General features: G+C 40.0%; 1 protein-coding gene across 2 annotated transcripts in view; it reads right to left on the minus strand.

The window, feature by feature from the left end:
- The window catches only part of sbf2 (SET binding factor 2), a 142,020-nt gene that overhangs the window by 38,931 nt on the left and 90,013 nt on the right, over window positions 1–13,076 (minus strand). For both annotated transcript variants that reach the window (XM_084716965.1, XM_084716974.1), the window contains 2 exons: window positions 12,684–12,752; window positions 1,618–1,788 (listed from right to left, as the gene is read on the minus strand). In XM_084716965.1, the coding sequence (XP_084573091.1) occupies window positions 1,618–1,788; window positions 12,684–12,752 (240 nt within the window). The remainder of the gene's footprint in view (window positions 1–1,617; window positions 1,789–12,683; window positions 12,753–13,076) is intronic.

Genomic DNA, 13,076 nt, shown 5'->3' on the forward strand with positions numbered 1-13,076 from the left:
AACTGGCTCCTTTTGACCTAAAAGAGCAGAGGCTTTAGTCTGAACCCCCTCCAGATGTCTGAACTCTAAAGGTAAGTGCAGCCACCCCACAGAAGAAACCATTTTCAGCCGCTTGTATCTCATTCTTCCAGTCACTGTCCAAAGCTTGTGACCACAAGTGTGACAAGTGTCACAAGCCTGTGACCACCCCACTCCATCACAACAGTCCAGTAGAAAGACTGTATCAATCCACTTAATCTATCTTAATCTCACAGTTCATTTTGAGCCCAGATCAGACAAAAGATTCAACGAAACAGAACCACTTTGGAACAATGCAGGGAAAAGTGGCAGTGGTGTGAACTGGCCTGTCTCAGCTCCACTCAAGCCAGTTGATGGGGTCTTCAGTCACTAAACTATTCAAGGTGCCAGTGGCTGGTTTTAGAACATAAGGCAAAGTCAGCTGGTCAAGTCAGTAATGGCAGAGTTTTGGACGGAGGAAAGAGAGGATCACCTCATCAATTTGTTTGAGGACCAGCTGTGTCTGTATGACACAAAGCTTTACTGATGAACTGACAACTTCACTGCTCACTTACTCACTTCCTCTGCTCCGTCTGCGTTCACTGTCACTTTCTGATGCTCTCTCACATTGCTCAACCATACTCCCTACACACAAACCTTTTATGTTTTTGCCACTTAATCAATTCTAGAAATGCAACTGTAGCAAGTAACTCACTATCATTGCGCTTATTCATATTTTAAGAAGCTACAAATTATATCCAGCTACAAAAAACAGCCAGCAGTTAGAATGCTAGTACAGAGAGCAAATGGATAGGTCTTTAGAACGGTGCAGACATTGCAAGTAATTGAAAGTTTTGACTCATCTCGGCACAAATCTTTGGTCTTAGCTGGGCTTTATCCTTGCTGCTGAACAAGACCCCAAGATACAGAGAACCATGGCGTCAGTCTTAGAGGAGCCAACTCCCATTCCAACCCCTTCACATTTAACTGCAACTGGATGTTCAGGGTCATAATCGGGTGAAGCCAACACCAGTACACCCCTCCTCCAACTGAGCTTCATCTCTAGATCCTGTCCATGAAAATCACTGACAACAGACAACCCTGGCAGAGCCCAACACCCACTGAAAACATGTTTGACTTCCTGCTGAAACACAGATACAGCTCTCATTACAATTACATAAGGACCTTAATACCTTCTCCAAGTCCATTTAACACAAGTAGGTTGAATGAGCAAAGACCTGTGACCGCTCTAGTAACATGGTCCACTGTTGCATGATCTGAGTTTGAACAATCGTGTGGAGCCCCCAGGGAGGCTGAGCAAATATGCATAAATATACAAATTTGCTACATATATTATCTTGTAATCCCTAATCTCTAAGGTCTATAATGTGTCAGAAAAAAGTAAAAAAATTTCCATCACATTTTCCTAAAGCCCACAGTGATGTCTTGAAATGTCTTGTTTTGTCCCACAGTGAAAAAACAATAGTTGGCATATTTCCTTGAACAATGACTCCTTATTAATACCTTTCTGTCGTTATATCATTGAACCTCTAATGTGGGTTAAAATGTTATAAACTGTCAACCAATATTTACTCATATTGATCAGTCTTCCTGTCTCACCTTTAGCCTGGCAGTGATGACCCCTTTCTCCTCTGGGGTGTTCAGATAAAGGGCTCGGATCTGGCCCTGGACCTCGCTGTAGAAAGTGGCCTCCCAGAACTGCTGGTTTGTCCAGATGGGATGGTCCTGAATGCAAGTGTAGGCAAACTGGTTCACACCGGCAGCCAACTTCTACAAGACAAAACATAGTTCATAGAGTCAGGACAATGTAAATAAGCAATATTAAACAGCTGACTGTGTCTTTGAGTACAAATCTGTGTGGGGCTGTTTGTTTTCTGTTTTGCAAGGTGTCAGACCAACACTGCATGCTTGTTCAGATGCACCAACCCAGCCCCGCCAGCAACAATGACACATGTTAGCCTTAATATGGAGAGATCTATTGTTTTATGAGCCACCTTAATAGAATATGAACTGAAAATGAGGCTTATTAAATGCTTACAAAAGTAAAAAAAAATGCAGGGAAGTTAAAGTGGAAAAGAACATTGTGATTCGCGTCCCTGTTTCTCTGATAGTTTATGTCGTCTCCAACAGCAACAGACAGAAACCAGATGTTTGATTGTCATGCTCCAGAACAGCGGTGATGGTGTTGTTGTTTACAAGTTAGATTTAGATTAGAATGTCAATTTTCTTTCATGCTACTGACATTAAAATGACACATATGTATTGCCTACACGAGTAGTCTACATATACAAACAACGTAAATCAAAACTTAACACACAAAACCTTGACAACCTCAGTCAGCACAAACACTGACCAAAACCACACAACTTTATTTTAAATCATAGAGGAAATACGAATACCAAATATGTTGGGATGAATTTTAGGAAAATGTGTAGAAGATTTTCTTTTGGCTGAGCAGAACAGTCATAAAAAACAACTTAGGTCTGAATATTTCACTTGTTATTATTTCACTCTAAGTGGCCACTTTTGCATTTTTCTCTTATAACACAACACATCATTATAATTAATCAAGTAAACATTATGTATGTTGTTTGAAAGTTAAGTGCATGGCAAATTATGTTTTCTGTATATGTTTCATATGTTTGTGGCTTTCTCTGTTATAAAGACATGCTTTTTGTACATACACATATACCATTGTATAAATGCTTTTTGTTTTGTTTTATGTCTTTTTTAATTTGTATGTCTCATATATGTGACATCTTACATGCAACACTTCTTTTTCACTAACAGCTGTCCAACATAAATCTACTAAAGTTAATATATGTGCGTTGATGGTCATATATTGTATTTTTAAGTTCCCAAATATCTAAGTGTCATTCATATATTTAATTTAAATTCAATACTTGTCTAGAGTAAATATATTCTCTCCATGCAATATTTGGTTTCAGTCCTGTGTTATTTCCCAAATATCCTAAACATTGCAGCTCACTACTTGTGGGCAGTCAGAGTTCTGCAGGCTCATTTCTCATTGGGTATTTACACCCAGAAGAGATCTGGGCTGCAGTGAGTGCCCCTCGAAAAGCAGCTGGCCAAAATGCTTGGGAAAAGTGGGAAAACAAAAAACAAGTCAGCCGTGGGATTTAAAGTGAAATCAATCATTCCTCATGAGTCGTAACTTTTTAACAGACAACAGCCCCTAATGGAGCAACAGACCACCCCACTTTCCTTCAGTGTCTGGATGTATTTTGAGCTGGTGCTGTTGTTTTTCTTCAGTGCGGGCTGAAGAGTAAAGCACCTGCTGCTTGCAAAACCAGCTATGAGAGGGAACATACAGTGCTCAGCTAAAGGCATTACTGCTCGTTTATACTGTACTATATAACACATATGAAAAACACCGCAAAGTAATACTGTAAAACAATATCACACCACAAATAACATGGTCTCAACCAAAGCACAATGTGCCAATAATAAATAACCGGCCACAAACCAACATTTACCAAGCGTCCGTCTCCCTGCACACTCTGACGGCCACGTGTATGGTTCAAGCTTGTTATTTGATTAGCTTCTGATTTCCCTCCCCCAGAGCCTGACATAATACAGTGGTTTCCATTATCACTTCATAGTTTGCCTTTGAAGGATGAGAACTGGAGGGGTTACCGTAATTATAACAGACAGAACCAAAACAGCTCTATTCCCAGTGTGATGGGCCAGAAGCCAAGAGAGAGCTGAGAGAGCTGGGAGAGCTGGGAGGACAGGCAGTGAGCAGAGAGCAAATGCCCATACGGCAGTTAACATGCAGGTCCCAATTGAGTCTACGTTTGGCTCACGGGAGTTCATACTGTACTCAGCTTTCTTTATAATGATGATAATTTTGGTAGAAATGTATGTAATGGAGGTAAAACGTAGGTAAAAAAAACCAACAAACTGAAACACACTCAAACGTGTTATTACACAACTGCTGAAGCAGTCTCCTGTGGCTCTTCTTCTAATATTACATTACAAAATGAAACCGTTTTTTTTTTCAGGAAATGTGATACCGCTGAGTTCAGCAGATTTTCATGAGTTTTCAAGGTGTTTTAAAGAAAGAGCCGCAGACATCCTGCTGACTAATGACAGAGGCCAACAAGAAACGGATGCAAAAGACAGTAGTCTGAGTCATTTTAAGGGACATATACAAAAGAAAAAGGGTGGGCAGTTTTTTTTTTTAATTTACCAAACAGAACACATTTCACAACTTTCTCAACAAACTAGCAATGCTTTTGACTGTAATTGATTAATCATATTTCCAGAGTCACATGCTGACACATATATGTGCTAACATGGTGACCAAACGATTTAAACAGTATATAACTTTTGAAGGTAGCTAAATCATGAACTGTCCCGTTAGACCATCACCAGAGTCTGTTTGGAAGTGGTCCGAGAGTGGTCCTATTTTCAAGTGGTCTAGGTCTGGTAGTCAAGACTGCACTGGACTTCGACTGAGAAACGAATTGCGCCAACCAGACAAACCCTTTTTAAGCATGTTAGGTTTACAAAAAAACACTCAAGTTGGCCCTAGTTGCTCTGTCAGACTGTACCATGGTAAGCTGTTCTACAGGTATTTTTTACCATGCTCACAATTGTACATTAGCATATTAGCATGCTAATGCTCACTAATTAGCACAAGTACAACTGAGGCTGATGGGTATGTAATAAGCTTCGCAGGTATTTGATTAGAAAAGAAATAATTTGACCTATTGGTGGTGCTAGAAAAGTTAAAGTATCACTATAAAGTGATTACAATTCATTCTGCAGAGGGCATGAATGTCTGTAGAAAATTTCATGGCAATCCATCTAGTGGTGGTTGAGGTATTTTAGTCCACACCATACATCTAGACCAGTGGGCATCCAACTTTTTGTGCCCAAGGCACACCAAAGAGCAAGCCAAAATATCAAAGCACACCTACGTTCATATCCATGTAAAAGAGCCTCTATAACCAGCTTACCCAACAGAGGCAACGAGTACCAGCTAATCAAGACATTTCATGTTTTCACACCAAAAGTTCCCACCTTCTGGCAATTGCACGGTGAACACTAGGATTTGCTTTGATGAAGGGTTTTGAAAGGACTGTTTTTTCAGGGGAAAAGAATTTGCCCCTCAGTAGGAAAATAAGTACGTACAAAGAGCTGATATAAGAAATTAAAAATGAATTCATAAATTTTTATAAAGTTGTATGTTGCACTAATAATGTATGGTTGTCACAAAATCCCAAGACACACCTGGGCACTAGTGTGCCTTGGCCCACCGTTTGGGAACCACTGGTCTAGACCACAGTGTTAAGCAGAGCATCCTTTAAGGCCTGGTGATAGCATGGCTAAAAAAATCCAATTACAAAGTCAAGTCAAGTTAATACATAAACTAACAATATAAAGATATATTGAGTGTTCTCTGGTTGGTGGATGAACTTTGTGATTGTGACACCATTCCTACAGTAAATTACCTAAAATATGTCTTTGACTTTTTTTTAAGTCACTGGCTGAAACATATCTATTGACAGCTAAAAATAATGTTGCAGATGTATCAGCTGGGATCTACAACCATAAGCTTATGTTTAACTGTCACATGATGAGAGACTTTCAGAGCAGAAAAGTGTCTTCAACCTATACAGTTAAAATCTACTTGGCTCTTCTATATGATTTCCTCAGTCAGTCTTTAATTATGCCTCATCTATAAATTTAAACTATAAATCCACCTTCTCTCCTTCTATTGAAACCAGTCTCACTAAAAATAGATTTCCTCTGAGTGCTGTGCCAGAATACAGCCTTGCACTATATAAATATAGGCAACATAAGGATGACATTAATGGGAGATTATTTAGATTATTTTCTCTCTGAAAATAGAAATGATTACACTAACATTGATATCATTACAGGAACCAAGCGGTATATGAAATTAGGCCAGAGAAACGCTGGATGAAAGGACAAGGACAAATCTGCTGTGACTAGAAATGCTTTGAAGAGAGGCTATAATGTGACCAACCCCGGTCCTGCTTGAGCTAACAAGACTTACAGACTGTGGAATACATGTTATCTAGACTGACTGCAAAGAGGTCAAGAGCTGACTGAAACATGGCCATAAATAAATAGCAACAAATACATTAAGAAGAAGCGAAGCCCTTAGGATAGTGCTGCAATACCTCTCTGTCACAGGAGTGTGTTGTGTCTTGCAGCAGATGTTGTGTGGGTGTGTGTGTGTTTGTGTATCTATGCTGTCTATACTCAGCCTGGCTGTTCTTTTTTTGACTTGTCAGATATGTGCGGGTCATTTTGACCGAGGTCATCTCTTCCTAATATGATAATACACGGAGCTTACAGAGACATCCACAAGACAGATGGGCAGGGAGGACAGTGAGAAAGGAGAGGATAAAGGAGAGGAAAAGGGAGGAGGAAAAGAAACTAGGAAGTGAAGATGAAGGGGAAGGAGGGAGTATATCGATATCAGACGCATCTGCCTATGAGACTAGTGAAGAGGAGGAATGCAGGGTTGCGGGAGAAAGGGTGAAAAACAAGCATAAAAAGCACAAGGGGAGACAGAGAGGAGAAAATGCTGTGCACAGGTCGGAGGAATGAGGCTATCTGGATTTGGGATCTTGTTTTGAACTCTGGGACACGCTCCCAAGGTTCACAGTATGATTGACTGCGGCCTCCAAACATCAGCCATACAGCATCATACATGTCAACTGTGTCTCTCAGAGACTGAGAGACAGTGCATGTTGTCACTGAGGGGAGTGCACACTTGCATGCAAACAATGAGTGAAGACTGCTGTATCTGATATGTCACCGGCCTTGGGGCAGCAACATTATTTACAAGTGTTTTGGAAGAATTCATAGCATTCCTGAATTGTAGATACAAAAACAGTCATTATTTCTGCACGATTCCTCTGTGGGAAGGCATGCATGACCTGTACACAATCCATCTCCTCATTTTTGCAATTCTACATGAGTCAGTGTTTTTGAGTAAAACTACTAGCATCCTGGATACATGAAAAAAATCTCTATTCTATTCAAACAATGTATTTATAGCATTCAGTCATGTAAAACAAACAGAGCAAAACATGTTGAAGGCAAACTAATAAACAGACCCATCATGGCATCCATAAGACCATAACTGTGTAAAAAACACAACGAGCAAGGAACATAAATGTTCCAAAACAAAGTAAACACAGATACGGTAAGTCAAGAGTTGGACGCTTGTAAGACACACAGGGGTCACGCAGTACGTCATTTTCTTCGCAAGGACATGGTGCAGAGCGGTTTGACAAAGTGCACTGCCAAATCCCCCCTGTGCATAAACTGTGGCTGAAAGAATGCTAACAGTCAAGTGTTCTTGTTGTGCAAGTCAGCCAGAACTGTGTTTGCGATCTTCAGCTGCTGCCGTACCCAAACTCTGTTTTTTCCTCCACGCAGAGACATTTACTCTGGCGACACATTCAAATGTAAGAAGGAATATCATGTGGGACTGCAAAGGGCAGAATAACATCAGACCCAGTAGACGTCAATGACACCTGCTCATCTGCTGATAAACCCACCCTTCACTAGATAATGAATGCCAGAGGAACTGTCCACAGATTAGAGAATGACAGCAAAATGTAAAACCTCACCTCTAACAAAGAGCCACTGTACAAAGGTTGTGTGACATTTGGATAAACTTTACCTAAACAGGCACCATGACACAATCCATGTATAATGTAGGACAAAGAGATATTTTATAAATCGGTTCTACCTACCATATGTCTGGAATACTAAAAGGACAGGAAAATCAAAAACATGTTTTTTCTCCTATCTGTTGTGCTGTTTAACCATCTAGATTGTTTTGGTGTGAATTCCAGAGTTTTGGAGAGATTGGCTGAAGAGATGTCTGCCTTGTCTCAAATATAATAAAACTAAATGACACCTGGCTCGTGGTGCGCCACAAGAGGTCACAGCTCAGTCGTCACCTTTAATATCTACATCCCACACTGTCAGATGCACAACTCTCTCCACCATGAGATGATCCACACTTCCTTCTGCACAATGATACGGTTAGCGGGTGTAGTTTGGTAAAAAGACAATTCCGACATTAAACTATCTTGAGCAACTGGGTCATGATTTCTGAAAAGACACATGGCTGTTGAGTTTTTAAAATATTTTTTTTTTGTGGCTTTGGGCACCACAAGCCAATTGCCATCTAGTTCCATCATGTTCGAGACAAGGCAGACTCTACGGCCGTTACCTCCAAAACTCTGCAACCGTCCCTTTAACAAACATCAATCAAATACAGTTCCATAAGTACTTCAGTCTGAGAAAAACATTCATGGAGGGTTAAGCTGAGGGGTACCACAGAAACAGGAAAGTAAAACAACTGAACATAGAATGTGGGTCAATAACATAAGCTGTTCAGTTGTCAAAATACAGCCAGCCATAAAACAAAACACTGTCTGTCTCTATCCAGCAGAATCTGGGAGCAGACGATTGCAGTGAGTGCGAGAGATCTTCCCACGTCCCCCGACCTGGAGATTTAAGGGCCATGGGGACGGTACCACTGTAAGCATGAACACAGTGTGAGCTTGCCAAAGTCTGGCCAAGAATACCAAACAGGGACTTGACCAATGTCCGACTCCTGAACTTGAGTCTTTTAATGTGCAGTGCCTGAACAGGGGGGACAATTTTTTACCCAGAGTTTGGCATGCAAAAGCAATTAAAAAAAACAAAAACATGGATTTCTCATCGCATGTTAAAGGTCCAGTATGTAAGATTTAGAGGGATATATTGGCAGAATATGAAATATAATATTCATAATTATGCTTTGATTAGTGTATAATCACCAGAAAATAAGAATTGGTCTGTTTTCAATACTTTAGAATGAGTCGGTTATATTTGGTGGGAGGTTATTTGGGAGACTGAACTACCATGTTTCAGTTACAGTCGCCTAGAATGGACAAACCAAACACTTGCTCTAGTTAGGATCTTTCACGGTTTTCACAAGTTTAACGGCCACTGTAGTTTCTACTACAGGCTTGGAAGGGGAGGGTGAGGCGAGTGGTATTGAGATAGTTGCAATCTCACTGCTAAATGTCCTACACACAAATCCTATACACTGGTCCTTAAAGTGCAAAATATGCACTACTGATTAAAATGTGTAGGAGATGCTTTAACACTGCCACTCAAAATAGAGTATATCAGAGTAACATTTGCAGCTCACATAATCTTTTTTAAGCGCTTGAAGATCCAGTCATCAGTGAAGTGCATGTCATGCATTGACATATAACTGATTTGAAAAATGTGATACAGACTCACAGTCACAGCAGCGAGAGAGACAAGGAGAGCATTCATGTGCACTGACTGTCATGTAATATTCACAATAAATCTTTTCATTAAGTCAGTATAATGTATAATTGTGTTGTCAGTAGTTGATACAAACAGTCACTATCTGTATCTGTGCATGACATGAACTATCTGTGATTTATCTGACACTGACTGGCCTGTCTCTGGTCATTGCTGGTCAGTCAGTCACTGTCTGATCAATCAGTGAATCTTTACTTAGAAATTTGGTCAAACATGAAAATGTGCAGGAAATCAAAGAGCAAATACCTCTTCTGCTCCTGCTTATGAAATTGGTTTAAGATTAATGCCAGCATGTTGTTAAGTGGGTTCATGCAGGACAAAGTTTTGAGCAGGTCAATGATTTGATTCAAAGCAAAAACAACCTTCGGACTAACAAAAACCTTCTAATCAGTTTCCTTGTGGTTTTTAAAAGTAGCAGACCCTTCCTTTTACAAAGGAACAATGGCACTGCAGCATCATACTTTACTGCAGCACCACCAAGCCACTTATTCTACAGTCAGACAAAGTATTCAACAGTCAGAGAGGATGGGTGTTTACAGGCAGCGCTCGCAACAAAATCTTACTCATTTCTTTTCGGGTACAAACAACAGTAAAAGATACAAGTGACTCATTTAATCTCACATACTTTCCGATGACTCTCAGGGTCTTGTCTTGTCAGTGTCAAGGACTGGTTGATCATTTACTGTACAAAGTATTCAACAACGGTTTGCAGAACACATAGCTACTGTAATGTATAAGCAACGGTTGAGCGGCCATGCTGGCAGTCTCTCAGAGGCTGTTATATAAGTTTCATGTTACTATAGAGGATAATGAGCGGTTTCTGAAATATGAGATGGTACATTTTGGACATTTTGAAAGGGTTGTAAAAACAATGGCCTGCTGTATAAACTCATTATGTTATGTATGCTGCAGAGTCATGGCACATATTGTTCTTTGCTATATCAAGGCCTCCCATTTATGACACTAAATACAAAGCTGCATTTTGTAATCAAATTAGCAGATGAAAAAATGGTGTGATGGATCAACTGGAAGATATGAGGATCATGTATGCTTCTCAATCCACACCCACGATGACAGCTGCTTTGTTTTTCTCACATTTTCACTGCATGATCCTTGCTCCACTAAACCAGAGATTACAGAAACATTTTGGCAGATTCCGGCCTGACCTCACTTTACTTTTCACTCTTTGGGTGAGGCAGAGCTCAAGCTTGTCACCAGCTCCAATCATCTGTAAATAACAAGGAAAAATCTGTTGCAATCTCAATTTTATTCCTCATTCTAATTAGCCGTCAATGCCAGCCAAGAAAAAAATCCATCATCTTCTAACTAAAATAGATGCAAACCTCCAAATTGTGTAATGTTGTGACTAGTGCATGGGTATTCTTATGAAACAGAAATTGCTCTGTTGTGGCATATTTGTATTACATGATTTAACAAGCACACACTGATTAAGTTAAGAAACAGTGACATTATTGATTAATTTTCGATCCCGGTGGCCCCGAACAGAAACAAGAAAAACAACACATAAGACTGATCCAAGAGAGTTACATCAGACATGGCATGGGAACTGGATGAGTCATGCACTGGTAGAGAATGGGCCAGGTCCCAGTCCAGCCCATCAGGGTAGTGCACTGGTAACCAACGAAAAGTCAATGCGGACAGTTGTGTCTGTCCCCATAGCAACGAGCAAGCTGTGGGGACATAGTTGTGGTTAATAATGCAGCTACCCTGTGTTGATAAAGTGGTTTGGAAACCAAAGACTGTAGCCGGTCCTCTGTATTTGGTATGGAGGTTACATACTGATCTGTGCGTGTACATTCTCTGGGAATAGCAAAGGTCAAAGTTTGACAAAGCTGGCCTTCCTCTGGTTATTCCCTACCTACGGCCTTTTCTACAGTGCAGTATTAATTAAAGTCGAGAGTCTCGTGAGAGAGTCCTTTAGTGGACAAACTGTAATGGAGAAACATTTTCTAAATCACCTCATATATATCTTTGGCATCTTTGTACTGACATTGTTGTTACATTTCAGCCAACATATACCCAGGTACTTAAAATAAGCTAATGATGAAGATTTTATGTCATCATAATGTACAACACTTCACTGTAGATGTATTATCAGAAATAATATCAACACTAATTCTGCTGTTTTTATCTCTGCCAGGCATAAGCTGGGAGGGGATCATGCATATGGCTCGGTTTAGAAGGTAGACTGAAGATTGGTATCCTGGCATCCTTCAGTACCAATCATGTCATGACAGCTTCTTTGGAAATTAGATAAATAAGGCTTTAAAGCTACTAGAAGGAACTTTCATATTTTGTTTGTCCCCTGTGGACAAAAAAGTTTTTCCACCATAATAACCTCAGAATATAACTTAAAAAATAAAATGATCTAAATAAAAATCTCTTCTTGCTTCTCTTTAACTGGCTAACATACTGCTTGCTGTTATTTTACATGGGAAAATATAAACACAGGCTTGTTTCATCTGATTTCAAGGGAGAATCTGACCTGATTGCAGGCATTAAGAAAAACTATACAGAAATAGGTGATCTTCTCAGAGATGGCCTTGTTTGCTTATTTGGGTCACATAGAGGAATCAGTATTAAATTGAGATGCTTTCACAACCAGTTAAAAACTCCTTATACTACCTTCAAAGTTAGTCTAAATTTTGGTGAGGGAAAACAAGCATGTCAAAAGGGTCCCTTGAAATGTCACATTAAGATATTTGAATGAAAATGGGTTCTATGGGTACATAAACGTCTCTTCTTTACAGACACGTCCAACTGATGCTGACCAAATACAGTTTTGCAAAAACCATGATTTTTTTGAGAGTGTCATTTTGCGCCCATTTTAAAAGTGGTGTATTCGAATGTTCCTGCATACTGAGCCCCATAAACAGTATTGGAACTGCAACAAATGGGTATGACAGGAATACTGAGACTCTTACAGAATCAATGAGCCCAGCTGTAGAATATTCATGCATGATGATGTCAGTCCCCAAAGTAGTGATTTCATTAAGGTAAGAAACTTGAAAACGATACTGGTTGCGTCTGGGAATTAAATTCAGTTAGTAGGGGCAATCTAATCGGCTCTATGGTAAAACATTAACTTGGACAGTTTTTACTGTGGGGAGAGGAATATTTAGGTGTATTGAATTTTTTTTGGTTAAAGTGATCCTTTAAACGCTACATTGACACAGCACACTTGACTGAGCTGTGGCATGTATGCACAATGATGAGATTATGAAAAATAAAAGCATTAAATTGAACACACATACATCCTTCTTTATAATTAATTTCCTTACCCTGTAAAAGGCCGTTGACAGGGGCAGTAGTGCAGCAGCCACCGTGTATTCCTCTGAGCTGGAGCAGTCCTGTGGGTCAAACAAGAGGGAAGAAATAAGAGCAGGGCATGACACAGCAGGAGACACGTTACACAGCTCTGTGAACATCTTTTTTCACTGAACCATGGGTTTCCAACAGACAGGTTACATTCACCAGGGTCAGAGGGCAAACTGGCCAAACTGGGCTAAACACATTTCTAATGGAGAACCATTTTGTTACTGTAATACCCTGTCTATTCTAAGATATAACATGAAACTCTGTGTGCTTCAGCACATGACTGAGTACCTGGCGAGGCAGCTGGATATGCAAGATCAGGTGAGAGTCTACCTTGTCAGGCTTGAAGTTATGTGCTT

This window comes from Lutjanus erythropterus, chromosome 1, assembly GCF_056507025.1.
Source record: "Lutjanus erythropterus isolate fLutEry1 chromosome 1, fLutEry1.hap2, whole genome shotgun sequence".
NCBI classification, from domain to species: Eukaryota; Metazoa; Chordata; class Actinopteri; order Lutjaniformes; family Lutjanidae; genus Lutjanus; species Lutjanus erythropterus.